Source organism: Polistes canadensis, unplaced genomic scaffold (assembly GCF_001313835.1).
Source record: "Polistes canadensis isolate GaletaPanama2010 unplaced genomic scaffold, ASM131383v1 scaffold_27, whole genome shotgun sequence".
Taxonomy (NCBI): domain Eukaryota; kingdom Metazoa; phylum Arthropoda; class Insecta; order Hymenoptera; family Vespidae; genus Polistes; species Polistes canadensis.
The window spans coordinates 42496-60388 of NW_014569574.1; the positions used below are offsets into that span (position 1 = coordinate 42496).

Genomic DNA, 17893 nt, shown 5'->3' on the forward strand with positions numbered 1-17893 from the left:
AACCAATAAGAACGCTCGATTATCGTCTGTTTCCAACAGTTATCGACAATCAACGAATACCAAAAGACGTACGAATAAGACGAAGTTACGCTTACTTTGGTGAAACTTTAATTCATTATTTTGTTGAAAAGTGTTCGAATTTGTTAAAAATATTCATTTTATATTAATCTTATTTGCAAATTAGCGAAATCGTGCATTTTCTTCTTCTTCTTCTTGTTATTATCATTATTCTATTGTTTATTACCCTACAATCGAGTGCTTATTAACTGCATGCATATCGTACAGGTGTATGCATTTTAAGGTGTTACGAGACGAGTCAAGGTCATCGAGACTGAAGCATACCAAATGTAAGTACGATATTTTAACACGCTGATAAATGCTCGAGAGACTTTCCAATTGAATACAATACGATACATCGTTTTTACTATAGTTAAATTTTAATTTATAGTCCTCACGTGCGAAGCTTTTTAGTGATCATTTTAACCCTCTCGCTATGAAACGATCGTAATAAAATATTAACTCTGTGAGTGGTAGGAATCGCTCACAAAAATGATTGAAATTCGTATATTTCTATCTCTAAACTTTCCAATTGAATTTGATTTCAAATTCTCGTGTTCCTTCACAAAAATAACATAATTCGTAATATTTTATGTTTTTTTTTTTTAGAAATATATTTGAGACATTCGATGTTACTGTTACTTGGATTAGCATACAATCATTTCGCCTAAACGAAAATTATTTGAACACGTGCGTATATATACGTACGTCATTTTTTTCTTTTTCAAATTTGCATCCTCAAGAGGTACCTAAAAATGCTGTCTGCTTATTTTGATTAATGTTAAAAAACAATAAAAGAAATTATAAAAGATAGAAATAAAGTTTCTAGAGACAAAAGTTAATTAAAATTAGGTTTTGTATTACTTTGAAAAAATATTGATGAATTTTGTTGTTCCATGATAAAAAGAAATTTATAAAGTAAAGTAATAATCCGAGTTTGTGGATTGGAAAGATGGTCCCTGGGTAGATTAAAATTGGTGTCGTGTCTTACGCTAGTTCGTTCATCAAACCGATAGAGAATACTAAAATATTCTTCTATTTTCAACTAGTCGAGACTAAATATAAAATCAGTCAAGTCCGAATTAGCAGCATGATATCGATCAACGTATCGTTGAGGTCTTCGTTTACGGTACGTCGACCGATTATTGGTCTTTTTTTCGTGACTAGTATAAAAAAAAAAAATATACATATATCATTCTAAATATTTTTTACACAATTCTAAAAACTTGTTGAATTTCTTTTTTAATTTATTATTATCATCTTAGATCTTTTATTTATTTTCTATATAATTATTAAACAATATATCGAATATTGGATAAAAAACATTGTTTTCGTATTATTCTGATAAATGAATTAAAAATCGCATAACTTTGATGATATTAATCGAGTCTACCAATACTTGTTGCATGCATTTGAAAAAAAATTGGCCAGATCATAGAATAATTTTCTACAAATTAATTACGATATTCGTTCATTCAGTACAAAAAATTATTGTCTCTCGAAAACAACCTAATCTTTTTCAATGACGTTGTAGTGATTTGCGTAATAATTCGATCGAAATTCTAATACCAACATTAAATACAACCCACACAAACAAACACACACATATAGATGTACCAACGTTGAAAAAATCGATCGTTTCCAATGAAATAAATATTATTTCACGAAAAGAAATAAATTTAATGGATTGGGTTGGGCATTGGATGGTCAAAGTTAGGGTTATTTGTCTATTTGTGTGGAAAGTCAGACGATGACGATCGAAAGGTTTATTGAACGGATAGTTTGGAACTTATTCGCGTCATCGCGTGCCTACGAAATTATCCTTCTCTCTCTTGAAATTCAATATACGTGTGGGGTTATTGAAGGATCGGGTTGAGGGGAAAGAAAAGCGAAAGTTCATGGTAACATTTACGAAAAATAAAAGGGAAAAGATCCCTTGGGGGTGGATACACGATTTTGTTCTTCACGATCTTTTCGATGTCGGGGAAGAATGAAGTAAGATGACGTCACTAATACTTCGATATCGTCGTATCGAAGGATGACGTCACCCAACCCTATTTTTTTCCCAACATTTTTCCACTTCGATGCCTATAGACGGCGGCTGCGGCGGCGCCTATGCAAATTATCGACCTACCCTCGGCATTGAACGAATCTCTAGTAGACATCAATGACGTCATTATTATATCCTTCGTAAGGTATATAATGGTGCACATGTATATGCAAGCATAGTGCATTTGTGCATATGTTCATACGTCCTCGTCCTTCTATTCACTCACGCTCGTTGGTTACATCACATAGTTCGTGCATGAAGAAAGAAACGTCAATATGTTTCATTGTAATCTTCTATGTTAGTTTCATGCAAGCGTAAAGATAAAGAACACAAGTGAGAAAAATAAAAAAAGAAAAAAAAGACAAAGAGAGAGAGAGAGAGAGAGAGAGAGAGAAAATAACGAACAGAAAACGCTGGATGTTGTGTAGGCGCGATGAACTTGGCAATAGAACGACGAGTATAGTATTCTTTTCTCTCAAGGATAAATTCATTTCTGATAAAATCAATATATCGATACAAAATACGAAGATTAAAGTATAGTATTTATTTTTATTAGTTACAAGTATAGTCTTTAGTAGTCATAATTTTTAGTAGTTTTTTAATGTAAAGTATTTTATTTTTCTGATTTTTTGTTTTGTTAAACAAGCACTAGAAAAGTTTATTTATTATTAATAAATATGTATCGTAGGGAAATTGGACATTAAAAAGAACTAGAACTCGAACTTAGTTTTGATTAAATTGGACGTTTCGTCCCTTTATTGGGACTTCTTTATTTATTATCGTATATTTATATGTGACAAGTATTTTTCATGCGAAATATTTCTTGATTGATATGACAGCTGCATTATTATGATTTCTAGGGTGAAATATTTTTAATCCAAATTTATGCAATTTTTTAATTGCAATCTAATTCATTTAAACGGGAATTATTATTCGATTTAATTATTATCAGAGAGAGAGAGATAACAGTTTATTACGATCATTATATAAATAAACATATAAAAGATATATAGGGGATGAATAATTTATGCAAAGTATTACTACCGAATGAAATTATTTAACTAGAGGGTAGGTAATCGAGAAAATAAATGGAAAAATGAATAATTCAATTTAGATAGAAACGCGAACGCGTTAATATTGAACCTTCTCAAATTGTATTTGCCGAAAGTTCAAATATCAGGGGGATTCGCTTTAATCTCATTCTAGGATCGTTATTTAAATGATTATTTCTGGATATACATATGTATCTATCCATCTGGCGTGAAAGAAGAAACGATTTTAGATCGGGCAAAAGCACAGAACATCGCTAAGCGAACTTGCCGAACAGGTTCCACGTTTATTAATAGAAACATAGTTCATTCTATGTAGTTTATGAACTTGTTCTAACTAAGAGAACGAGTCGATGTACCATCATCACCACCCTTTCCCCCCCCCCGGCCTACTCCCCGTTCCATTATTCTCTTTGTGTTCTCTATGGGATATAGGATAAGATTAGGTACGTACAAGGTGTTACATTTTGATCATATTTTTAATACGTTAAATATCATGATAATCATCGGTGACCTTCTAATAAGATAATTGCATTGCACACACGATTGCTTTAACTTATAATATAATATTTCTTGAATTAATATTTTTCTCAAAATGTAATATACTTAACGAATATATAATAACAAATCGTAACGCCATTAAAAAAAAAGACCCATATAAAAATTAACGTTCCATTCAATTTGATATATACGAACGAAAAAAATATTACACGAACGCGCGGGTAGGATCATAAACAATTTTTATTTACGAAGTTATAAAAACGGAGATACTAAAATTAGAGAATAAGTGATTTTTGTTTTTTTCTTTTTCTTTCTTTTTATTCCTTTGATTCTTCGTCGTTAAAACGCGTTGATAATATTTGACCGTTCGAAATAAATTGTGTTTATTATTAACGGTCATTGTAACCGAGCAAGTTGCTTTTTTTTTCTTTTAATACGGAAATCTAACATAAGTTATTTATAATTATTTTTAAGATCTTTCCTTTTGTTTTTCGTACGAATTGATAATAAAATATTTGACGAGTTTATATGTCAGTATTTTCGTTTATTATCGAATATTATATTGGATGTGAAAATAATACAACACATGGTATATAAATACATATACGTATACTTAACGTGTTTGTAAACGTATGTTCGTATATAGATTAGGTATACTGTGCTACATGGTTTGCAGCAAGCGACATAGTGTGATTCTTTCGACAAACTTCTCGGCAGGTTGCCAACGAGTCAGTCCGATTGTCAAAGCAGTTTCTTTGTTGACCGTCTTTTGACTCTCATGTTAGGCATCCATCTCTTTCTTACTCTCTCTATCTTTCTTTCTCTCTCTCTCTCTCTCTCTCTCTCTCTCATTTTGTGGCCATCGAACGAACAAACCCACGTACCATACACCGACTCGTTCAACCGCGCCGATTTCAAATTTTTCAAAGAAACCTCCTCAACTCTCAGGAAGATAAAAAAGAAAAAGAAATTTTTCACAAATAAATCGAACGAAATAGAATTTTTTCAAATTTCTTTTTTCCGGGTATTATTAAATTTAGAAAATATTTCGCAATACTGACGTTCAACTACTGACGTAATGCATTTTTGTTAGGAAAGAAAAAGAAAAAAGAAGATAAGATGTGTAATATTTTTCCCATCGATCATAATAATAATAATAATAATAATAATAATATGACGAATAATATATTCGAAAGATTTGCTTATTCTTATCCATTTTCTATTTTCAATTTTTTGGGTTTTTTTTCCCCCCTCGAGAGCATTTATCGTTAATTGAATTATCCTAGAGTTATTTCCTACTTATGAGAGAACTATTATTATTTACCGGAAAGAGATTTGACTTATCCGAAGATTTTCGTAGTATCGACTCCGGTTAAGAACTTTTGATAACCGTACTGATTTCAATCTAAAAAGAGAACGATTCGATATTAGAGAAATTCGTGAAAATGCTAATTCTATAACGAACCCCCAACGTTCTATAATAATAATTCAAGCGAACCCCATTTTGCATTTATAGAATTCGATTTTATTCCAAATTTGTCTGACTACTACTACTGACGAATGAAATCTCCTTAATATTTCTTATTGGATGAAAAATAGAACATTGAGAATTTGTAATTTGTCCCATCGACGTTTTTAAAACAAACGTTCCGTTTTCTATTATTATTATTAAACGGACCGGAAAGTCTTTTTATTTTTATTATTATTATTATTTAACTTCGAATTAAAGTAATCAATAAAGTGTCAAAGAATAAGATAGTATCGTAATTGATAATAATTTTATATTTTTTGCTAAATCTGTTTCATAATTTTAATTACAATACTTTAAAAAAAAAAAATTGTGAAATTTATTCTCTGGTAATTTGGCTTTCTTCTATTCTTTTATAACTTCATATAGGGGCCACATTATTTTTCATTGTAAAGAATTGATATGTCACAACTGGCATTAAGTTTAAAAAATATTTTTATTTTTATAAAATTTTATAGAATTTAAATGTCTATTAATAAATATGGAATCTGTGAAATTTTTGTTCAAAAATATAATATCCAACGCCTCAACTTTTGTTAATTACAAAAATCTTCTTCTTTTTTTTTGGCTAAACCTAAAAGCATTTTTCACGTGAAATTTTATATTATTTGTGCTTATTATTATAAATACCCAATTGACGCAGCAAATGACATTGAAGGATATGATTTTCATAATATGGAAATTACGAGTAGGCCGAATTATCAGCAGGTGGTCATAATAACATCCTTCCTCTAAATATATTTAATCAAAGCTACCGACCACCGTTATTCTCATTGACCTTTTCCTATTTTTTAATAATTTTTTCCCAACTTTGAACATTGAAGAAAATTACCTTTCCCTGACTTCCAATGACCTTTTCCCATATATGAAATACAACCTTTTCCGGTAATTGGTACCAAAATAATAATGATTTTAAAGTATCGAATTTTAAAACCCATAGTGTGTGTGTGTGTGTGTGTTTTACAGTCTAATAAAATAATAAAAAGCTTAACAAATTTTTTGTAGAATCAACTAGATATTACAATCCACCAAAATCCTATGAATCAAATATAAAAAATCCACTCTGCAACATGAAGTTAACATTCGAAAGGTTAGAAAACAAAATACTCCAGAACTCCACTTTACGTAAACTCGTAAAGCGTATCGATCGATACACACATCGTAAAAAAAAAAATCAAAACAAACATTATATCAATTCCAAACAAAATCTCAATAGTATCATTTGTCCGGTCAGTGGGTGTATGTGTATCGAATTCAAATGCGCATACTTAAGTATGCGCTTTGTCACAGCGTTATCCGCTTACTAATTCTAATCTCGAATAATCCCGTTACGAATCGACAAAACATTTCCTTTCGATATTTCACACGTCAATCATACGTTGAATCGAATGTAATCGAATCAAATTGAATTTTTGTTTTTTCCCTTTTTACACACACACTTTCTTTTCTTTCTACGTCTCTGATTTCTGAACACGCGAGGATGTGATAACAAGAAAATCGCTGACGTATGTAACGTACGTTCGGTAAGCCTAAAATAAGCACGCACACATTGGTATATTTACGATAATTTACTATGGGCAATAGCAATTTCTGTCCGTAGAAACGTTAGAATGATTTCGCGAAAATTAGTATATTTTTACCATATCTATTTTAAGTTTAACTGGGGCCTAATAAAATAAGAATTACAACTATTACGTATTCCTATGTTGCGCGATCAAAAGCGCCGAAAAACGCTTTAAAAGCCTCCGAAAATTTGTTTTTCCTTCGACCGACGAAGAGTAATCCATTATCTCCGTCTCTTTCTCTCATTCTCTTTCTATCTTTCTATCTATCTCTCTCTCTCTCTCTCTCTCTCTTAACACGAGACAAAACTTTTGCAACTTGCCAAAAAGATTTTCTTCGAAATCAACGATTTTCCTTAAATTTTCTTAGAAATCATCTTTAAACGTGCGAAATCATCTAAAATGGCTAATCCTGCTCAAGATGAACAATATTTGAGGGAAACATTGCATTCGGGGACGGATAAAAATGATATTCCTAACGCAAAAGGAAGGATTTCACCTTGTGAAAATTCATTCACGGACGATGATACTTCTTCTGTATGGGATAGTGATGATTCTGATCTCACAAACACGGACTCCGCGTACGATTTCCAATGTAAGTAAACATAATAAAACGATATTCTATTGTAGATCTTAGTTTATGGATTGAAGAGAAAAATATATTTTTTTTTCTCTTTTTTATTAATAGAAGAAAATATAATCAATTTACAATTCTCAGCGAGAATTATAAATAATTTATGCCGACGTGACACATTAACATGAATTTTAAATAAAAAAGACATTATAATGTGATAAGTGTAAACACACATAAATAACTTTATTAGAATACAAAATTATTAATCACAGTCAAATCTTGTTTTCAGATCAGAAGGGTAGAACCTTTTTAATTTACGTACTTAATCAGTATTTTCTATCAAATTTATTTCAAAATATATATATATTAATACTATTCAGCAATATTTCTAAAAATTAGACAAGCATTTGATAAAATATGGCATTGCCGAACTATTGTATAAACTCAAAAAAACACTGCATAATATCCTTAAATTTGACCTTACTTTACAGAATGTTCATAGTCAAGTAACAAAACCAATTCACCACAGCTTTTCCAATCTTATATACGAAGAAAAATCTTACGAGTTTTTCATTTAAATTTGTCGAACCAATTCTATAAAAGTCTAGATATGTGCAATATCTCGAAACAATATAAACTTTCTAAGAACAAACGTGACGTTGATGGAGCGTAGGTAAAACCGTGACGTTAATAAATAAACGGAAATCGATACTTCGACCGGTTAACTTGTGGCCGTGATACAAAATAAAATCATTTTAACATTGTTGCTTAGATAAATTCACAGTAACGGAAATCATATGATGATAAAGAAATAAGAGGGACGATGATAAGTTAACAATAAGATGTGATACAACCTAGTCGCACCTCTTTATTACTTTTTCTTTTCCTCCTCATTTATCTCTCTGTCTCTCTCTTTCTTTAACGTCTCGTAATAATAATAACAACTTTTACGTAATCAGCATTTACGTAAAAGAAAGTGATTTCTTTCCATCGCGTATTATCCTTGTCTATCTTTATTCTATTCATTTTTCTACGAATTTTCCAATCGTTTTAAACAGTCTAACACCTACGCGCCTCCTTTCCTTGAATCACGTAAACAATAATACATTTTTCTATTTTTACTTGAATTTTTACTCTAGATAATAGCATTCATAATTTTGTTAGTTAAATAATAATAATAAAACGCTTTTTATGATCACGCAAATTTCAATCGTAAAGTATAACATGTTTTATTCGTAATAATCATTCGAAGGAAATATTTTGTCTTAGATTAATTTAATCGTATTTTATATTAACATTAAAATGGAAAAATGAAAAAGGGTAAAGTTAAAAAAAAAAAAAAAAAAACCCCCCGCCATTGCTAAGAAAAAAACCTACACAGAAAATGTAATTGAAAATATTTCATATTTTTTTTTGTTTATATACAATACATTAATTCTTTCCCAATTGATTTCTTTTCTTTATAGATTTTGATTTTTGTTTGTTTGGTTTTCTTTTTTTCTTTAAGTAAACGAGATCAGAGACTTCAACAGGAGTGAGGATTTAAATAGTTATTTAACGAGTACATCATCCATCAGCGAGTACTTAAATACAGCCAGCAGTAACGATAGCGAAATGAATAATTCTGAAAGCGATAATTCTTCGATAATTATAACGAATCCATTATTTGATGATACGTATGATGCGGATTATCAATCAGAAGACGAAGCCGACATGTCACATTCCGAAGATGAAATTCAAAAATATAACTTTTCTATCGAAGAATAATCAAGTTTAAATGTTGATTATTACATTTTCTATTGTTTAAATATATTATCTTTCAATTTTTGTAATTTTATATTTTTCGTTATTATATTTTTCACGTTTGAGATTATTTGTTGTTATTTTCTATTAAACATTTTAATTACTTAAACACCAAAAAAGTAATCGTCATATCTTTTTTTTAATGTTGTACACTGAAAAAAAAAAAAATAAATTTTCTTCTATGTTTTGTCTTTCCATATAAATAATATATTCTATTGTTTAATCCTTTCGTTGCACGATACGATCATTTTATGATCGTAAAGGTGTGGATAAATATTATGATTCTTTTTTAATCTCGTGCGTTTTTCTTTTTTTGTTTTCTTCTTCTTCTTCTAATTCGATGTTATTTGATACAATAAATAAATATCCTATTGTTTTCTTTGCATCTTTTAAAAAACATTTGGATTACTCATAAGAAAAGTCTTCATCGGCACGATGTTTTTAACGTTTTGAACAAGAGAAGATGTTTTATTCTCTGTTTCAACCTTCCATAAACTGTTTTCAAAAGGCGATCATCAAACTTTCGACATTTAATAAACAATCGACCAGTAAAGGTTGAATTAAGTAAGTAGTAATACGAAAGTTTTCGATTGTGATTAGATGAATTTATTCGAAATACATATCTCGTGTTAAATGGTAATATTAAACTTAAATTTGCAAAATTTGATGGCTTTTTAAATTTTGATGTTTTTTTTTTTTTTTTCAACAAAAACATATATTTTATTCGATACTAATTACTTTATACTGATGAGTGCACAAAAATTAATTACAAATAAAAACGTTCTCTGATTAAAGTACTTTAAGGTAAGCAAAAAAAAAAATACGTTTTATTTCATAATTTCTCATAATCTCATTCTTATTATTTATCTTACAATTAATTCATAATTTTCTCATTTTTCTTATTTTTATTAAATATTTTATTCTTATATTCTCTGAAAACGTGATACACGTGTGTTATTATTTATGTAAAAACTTGCCGTTTTTCGAACAATTTTACGTTAGTAAGTGTTTCAAAAGTTTAAGCAAATTAAAATTTCGTAAGACAACACACGTTTAACCTTTCCACTCGTGAAACAATCGTATTTATTTGTAATCTAATCGGTTACAAAGATTCGTTAAATTCGTTAAATATGTTATTTTACTATTCGTTTGTTTAGCAGTGAAATATATCGAGAGAGTGAGAGAGAGAGAAAATGAGTTTAAATGTTATACCAAGGAGAGATAATCAATCCGAGGTCGACGAGATCAATAAATTTATTGGTAAGAAGTATTAAGCTTTCTTTCTTTCCTTCTTTTTTTTCTTTTTCTTTGAGAAATAGAGAAAAGAATAAGAAGAAGAATAAGGAAACAAAACAAACATTTGATTCGAATTATTTCGCAGAAAATAACGTTGATCGTGAAGAAATCAGTTGGTGGTTAAACATGATATTAAATTTTAAAAGTCAAAAAGAAATCGCTCAGGATATCGCGGATGGTGTTTTTCAAATGGTGGAAATAGAAAATATGTTTCCACGGGAATACGTGCAGGAATTACGTACGAATAATTGCGAATCTACGAAGAATTATTTGAACCGGTTCAAACATATGTCTGGTAATTGGATTAATATTTTTTCATCGAAATGTCAAACCCGATGTTCGTTTGACTAATTAAATGTTTTATTTACATATTTTTTATATTGTATGTTTCTTTTTTGCTTTGTTTTTTTTTTTACAGGTGAACGAATAAAAGATGTTTTATATTCTTTGTTAGGACAGAATAAGTATAATAATCTAGTTAACGAGATCAAGGATTGTTATCTTAGTTTAGGTAGTTCCAATCTGATAAACGGTGTGAAACATTTGATAAGAATTACAAAAAATATGAATTCCCAATCAACGTTAAATTCTATGTCAACGGTTCCTGGTGAACTCGAATTGTGCAACGCTTTAGGAACGAAAAAGAAAAGGGTTGCAAGGAAAAACGTTAACGTGAATTCGAATAAAACAAATGAAAAGCCGAAGATCGTTAAAGAAATAACGAAAAAAATCAAGAATGTGAAACTTACGAAGAATAAATTAGATGCAAACGTTGATAATGGAAATATCATCGAAATGATGATACCGTCGAAGGAGAATCGAATGAACAATGAAAATATATCAAACGATTTCATTTATTCGTCGTCTTCTCAAACAGAAAAATCGAAGGAATTGTCGTTCAATGATCAAGAAAAAGATGAAGATCGGTCGAATGAAGCTGCATCAATAGTCGTTCAAAATTCTTTACAAAATGATAGAAAAAGTGGTACGAAGAAAAAACTTAGGCCGAAAAAATCCAACGTTCCGATTACAAGTTCTTCGCCAATGATTCAAGATAAAATGGAGGAATCTGAAAAATCTAAAATTAACGAGAACGCGATAAACGATGAAGAAAAAGAATCCAATTTAACTAATTCAAACGATTGTCTTGAAGATTTCATTTCGGAAACGAGGAACAACTTATTGTTTGATTTGACATCCTTCTCAGACAAGGATGCAAATATTTTCAATTCTAAGAATGGTGATAAAGAAATCTATAGCAATCATAATCGAGAGATTCCTGATTTTCAAAAATATAAACAATTTGATAAGAATACGTCGAAACAATTAGATATCGATGACAAAATAATTAAAGTCAAAACTGAACTCATAGATTCCGATTCTTGCGAATTAAATTCTAATCGAATAAATCATTTTATCAATCCGTACGAAGAAAATTTGTTAGTAAAAAATTTAAAAAGATCTTCGAATTCTAACGAAACGCCTATGCCAATGAATTTTAAACAATCCAAAAATATTCCAGAAAAAAGTAAACTCGTTAAATCTAAGCTGACTTCCAATTGTAAGAAGAAGAATAAGCCAGATCATAAAGTTACTAAATGTAAGAAAAAAAAATTGATCCCGACAGAATAGCAAGTATCAAAGAAATTCGTATGATTTGAAATTATTTTCAAATGTTACAGATAACAGGAAAAAAACGTTGCCAGGGAAAAAACAGGATGAACGCGAACGCGAAGAGAAGAAAATTAAGTTACGAAAATGTGCACGAAAAATTCAAAATAACTTGGAAGAATTTAAATATGAGATGACTAAACTCGTTAAAGATATGAAGCACGTAGGAGGTATTTAAATTTTTTCGATAAACCGTTTTTTCGTTAATAGCGACCCCTTATACGTGTCGTCTATAAAAAAAAATCCCATGAACAATCTACTAAACGATGATACATGCCAAAACGTGTCGCATGGTTAAATACATTTTTTTGTTAACTATTTTATGTTAATAATATGCAATAGTATTTTATAATATTATGTAAGAATTATAATCGATTAAATATTATTGATTGTAATCCCAAAATAATAAATTAAATATTATTAATTATATTCCAAATTCTATATATACTATTGTAGATTATATCAACATAAAATAATAATATTATTGCGTTAATTGTATTAGTAATAGAGCAATTAATTCAATATAAATTTTCCAATTACAGCAGACGAGGAGGAATCTTCCGACAACTCTTTTACCGACTGCAGTTCATCAACAAGCTCATTCACGGAATCTTCCTTGGAGTCTTTATCGGAATGGTCCACGGACAGTTCTCAGGAATATTCCTCGGGAAGTTCCGAGGACTTCGACTCCGACTGCGACTGCAATTGCGACTGCGACTGCTCCGAGAGTGATTTTTGTAGCGAAAAAGAATCAGACAAAAACAATTTTCGCCGACGTAATAGGGTTACGTATTATAATTATTCCAAAAAATATTACAGAAATAAGATATAATTCTTTATCTGATGTTTTAATATCAATTGCATTCCATAAACGTTTTTAAACATTTTTCATATACTTTCGTTCAATATCTTTTATGATTATTATATTATTTATTAGAAAAAAAGAAAAAAAAAAACAAATAAGAAAAAAATTAATTTGTATCGTTTTTATCTTAAATTCGTCTCAAAATTATTTAAATATTTATTAATACATTAATTTTTTATTAGCTCGTTACATTTTTATTTATAATTAAATGCCAATCCGTGACTATCATCATGGCTTGTAAAAACGAATGAATTTTTAATTAAATATTCCAGTTCTTGAATTGTATCTGTGTAATGTTATAGCAATAACGTTAGACAGATTTATCCTTGTATTAATAATGAAAAATAAATGATTCTCAATCCTTTCAATATCCTATCTGTAAGCTTGATTATCCTTTTTCCAATAATCGATCATTCCACATCGAAGGTCGTATTTTTAAAGTTTTATCCGTCAAAACAGCGTAAAAAAGCTGACTTGTTAATTTTTTACGTACAACATACCACATCTACTATGTTGGATTAAAAAGAAAAATAATCCTTTTAATTATGCCAGTAAATTCAAAAGAAGGAAGAAAAAACGAGAAGCGAAGTAACCGTCACGTGCAATTTTCGTAGCCGCCATAAATGCAAATTATATTAGACATTATTGCGTTTAACGAAATACTCGGAAAATATAACTTCATCCAAAAAAAAAAACAAAAAAGAAAAGAACAGATGTGGCATTTCATAAAATTTATAAAAGAATACTGAAAACAACGTTAAAACATTATTTTTATGAATTCCGAAGAATTGATACACACCGGTATAAAAAGCAATGATTTTTACAATATATTCAATCTTGTATCAAATATTTCGTTGAAAATGAAAGACGCGTATATGATACGCTAGTTTTGATCTTTTATTACTCATAAAATTGAAGGAAAAATACTGAAACAACTCAAAAAACATTATTTTTATGAATTCCGAAGAATCGATATAAACCGATGTAAAAAGCAATGATTTTTATATCCTATTGTGTATCAAATATTTTGTTCGAATTGGAAAACGGTTATATGACACGCCAGTTTCATCATTTATTACTATGACGGACAATCAATTATTTGGATATTCCTATAAATTTAATGAAATCCATCGTAACGTCCATCTTTCTTCTTTAATTTTTTAAACGCAAACATTATTTCTATGCATTCTAAATAAACGAATACGTACCAATGTCAAAAAGAATCATTTTAATATCCAATATAGTGTGTTTACAATAAAATAATTTTTTATACGATAAATAAATTTATTCTTAGATTATTACAGCCAAACAATGATATACGTTCTTATTAAACGATATCAAAATTTAATTAATAAAAATTTAGTCTTCATAATAAATATATATAAATATTATATAAATAATAGTAAAAAATATTTAGTCTACGTAACAAAATAATTTTAGACGATAAATGAATTTATTCTTTGATTATTACAGCCAAACAATGATACGTTCTTATTAAACGATATCAAAATTTCTAACAAGAAAGATCTTTCATTTGTCACGTTAGATATTCATTATAATTTCCCACACATTTCTCCGTGATTCGTAAGTGTCTACATCACACACTTCAGTGTAATTTACCTATATAATAATTTATCATTCCTTTTTTTTTTTCTTCTTTTCAAGTTAACTTTTGTACACCTTGCGCACGACTCTGCAGCGAATATCGTTGTTCTGGCACATGCGATCGATTCGTTTCTTCGAGAACGAAAGCGTAGGCGTTCTGACTAAACGCTTCTGCGTCTCTCTTTCTTCTTACTTCCTTCTTCTTCTTCTTTTTCTTCGTCTTTTCCTCCCTTCCTCCCCCTTTACCCCCTTTCTTTCTCTAGATTTCGTGTTAACGCAAAACGGGAGACAACACACATTTCACGTGTAGACGATTTCAAAGCAACGATATAAAAGCTGACATCATCACAATCATCATCGTCATCATCATCATCATTTTTCGTTTTGTAACGTACGACGAACCTTAAGTTTTTCTGATTATTTTCTCATACGTGACACACATTATTTTCACATATATATATATATATTTATACATTTCTTTAGAAACGATATCGTGTAATATGTGTTTCTTAGACAAAACTACGAGACGATCTTCTATTCATTTCTTTTACGCGAAATCGGGCATAGAATTTATCGGAAAAATGATGATAGGATCCCTTAATTCTGAGAGTTAAAAAGAAATGTAGAAAAAGTAGGACACCAATTTGACAATTTTCGTAATCATCTTTATATAGAAAATAGTATCAATAGTAATAAATAAGAATTAAGAAGAATTGTGACTCTTCTTTTCTTCTTTTTTCTTTTTTTTTTTTCGAAATCTATAACGTAAGAAAGATTAGAGGATCATTTTACAAAACGATACTCGATATTTTCTTATACGAATAAATACTTTTATGGATAAATAGAAATTTATTAAAAATAAATATTAGAAAGAGGTAAAATGAGTAGAAATGTCGTTTAATAACAATTTTGACGAGAATTAATTGTTATCAAAACGGAAAGACAATATCAGCGACGTTGATGACAACAGGAAATATATATATATCTCTCTCTCTCTCTCTCTCTCTTTCTCTCTTTCCCTCTTCATATATCAAAGTTCCTTCCAACGATATCACCTTTACGCTTTGTAAAATCAACGGAATTGTCGAGCTTACTGTTTCTATTTGAATTTCTGTAACATGCGTATACTATACCTACGCTCTTTTCCGAGCCCGGAAATCGAGCACCAACGATGAATGCAATTCGATGCGTGATATATGTGCTTTAAAGCTTGTTATGCACAGCTTAACGAACCAATAAAACAAATCCGAAATGAGGAAAATGACGATGACGAGACAAAGACGCGATTACACAATAGCCCTACTTGCATTTAAACTTTGCAATCGTCACGCAACTAACTCTCCATCACCACTACCACCACACACACACACACAATTTCTTCTCTATTTATAATTTAATACCAACGTGTCTATTCGACGTGGTTACGGTCCAGCAAACTATGGACATACGTATACTTGACATAGATTTTATAAATACTTACAGGTGCTAATTTAATTATCTCAATTTTAATTAAATTCATTTAGAATATTATTGATTCGAATTTTATTTTAGTATTTTTTTATTTATTATTTTATTTATAATATATATAGGTTTTCTTTTTGTTATAGGTGACCATCGTTAGATTTGCCATACCAGTAATACCCAAACATAATTATTCCTAAATATAGGTAAATTGAGTATATATGATTGTTTGGTGTAGATACGAAATATTAATGTAATAAAAATAAACCTAAATATTCGATCTTTCACCGACGTATTTGATATATGTTGACATTTCACCATGTGAATCTTAATATTCTCCAATTTCGATCTTTCGCGGTAACAATATATATATATGTATATTTATTATTTGTAACTTATTATTTTGTTAAGTGGAAAAATGTTATATTGCATAGAATTTATAAACATATTTGATACATTGGTCACTGTTGCAATTTAAGAAAAAGTGAAGTAATGTCAACTATGATAAAATGATTGTAATAGAAATTATTTCTATGAATTTTGAACAATGGATACACGACAGCGTCTAGAGCAATCATTTTTAAATCCAGTTTTATGTTTGGAGAGTTGATTAATTATTATTTTCTTATTATTAGATTATTATTTATTTTTTCAAATGAAATAAAACTGTACGGTAAATCAATTTCTTCTTGAATTATTCCAATCAGCAACGATACCTATTTTCCTATAAAATTTTATCTCTCGAACATTTCTTTTATTTATTTTCATTCGTTTTTTCTTTTTTTCTTTTTTCAATATTTTTTCCACGATCACGAATCGTTTTGATTTTAAAAACAAACGATTTAGAATGCATTTTTGATCTATACATTTATATCATTTTTGATGTACGCGTATGACGTCCATTTTCTTTTATATTTATTTTCTCACGGTATGGATGATAAACTTTTTGGATTAAAAGAAAAAAAAGAAAGGAGAAAAATGTAATGAAAAGAAAAGAAAATCAATCATCTTTGATTATTGTCAACAGCTGTAAGGCAAATGCATCACTATCATGTTCTAAAATCGAATTTCGACCTCTCTTTAGATATTTTCTTTGGCTTGGTACCAGTTTAAGCCGCAAATTGTCAATATCGAAACGTACGCCTAGAAGAAGCGAGTTTCTATCGAATCAGTTTACTTTGCACAACACGTTTCGATTATGAAAATATCATTTTGGATTTCGAATCGCGTGTATAAAGCTTCAGACCAACGCAAATCTTTGAATGTGAGTAAACTAAAAATGAATTTTCATTGAAGGATTAGAAATCACGAATATAAGGTAAATAAAGAGGGAAAGAGATAGAGGTAAATAAGCGTTGTTAACTGATAAACAAATTTTGTAGAAAATGTTTTCTTATTTCCTTCATTAATTTGTTTACTCACAAGTTTCTTAGAAAAAAAAATAAATCGAACTTGTTTTAACGAACACAAATTGTCTAATTCGATGAAAAAAAAAAAAAAAGAAAGGAGTACTTTAATTAACTGAAAAAAAAAAAGTTTGATTCATTTATTAAAGAAAATAATTTTGATTTATTTTACCAAACTCTTTTAAAGTTCAATAAAAATGTGAAAAATTATTTATTAAAACTTATTTAGCTTAAAAAGAAGTCAAAGAATTTTAATTCTTATCAAAGAATATTTGAAACACTTTTTGGAAGAACTTAAAAATTGTTTAAATTGTTCTAAAATACGTGATTGTGATAAGTGTTACAATTGTTTGAAGAATTTATTATATATCTAAATAAGTAAAAAAATAAGAAGAAAAAGAGAGAAAATCATCTTTGGATATAAAATTATTTACAATGTAGATTAGAAAAAAAAAAAAAAAAAAA

The 17893-nt window shown here is 29.0% G+C and overlaps 1 protein-coding gene across 1 annotated transcript; it reads left to right on the forward strand.

The window, feature by feature from the left end:
- Positions 1-37: 37 nt before the first annotated feature.
- Positions 38-12952, forward strand: LOC106783853 (GATA zinc finger domain-containing protein 13-like). The gene is made up of 7 exons (XM_014742768.1): positions 38-347; positions 7118-7342; positions 10282-10384; positions 10506-10715; positions 10839-12020; positions 12103-12261; positions 12634-12952. Exons 3-7 carry the CDS (start codon positions 10318-10320, stop codon positions 12921-12923), a joined length of 1908 nt encoding a protein of 635 aa, XP_014598254.1. The 5' UTR covers positions 38-347; positions 7118-7342; positions 10282-10317; the 3' UTR covers positions 12924-12952.
- The last annotated feature ends 4941 nt before the right edge of the window (positions 12953-17893 follow it).

Coding starts and splice junctions, on each gene's coding strand:
- LOC106783853 (XM_014742768.1), top strand. CDS start 10,318: ATGAGTTTAAATGTTATACCAAGGAGAGATAATCAATCCGAGGTCGAC. Junction 10,716..10,838: donor CCGGTTCAAACATATGTCTG/GTAATTGGATTA, acceptor TTTTTTTTACAG/GTGAACGAATAAAAGATGTT. Junction 12,021..12,102: donor AGATCATAAAGTTACTAAAT/GTAAGAAAAAAA, acceptor CAAATGTTACAG/ATAACAGGAAAAAAACGTTG.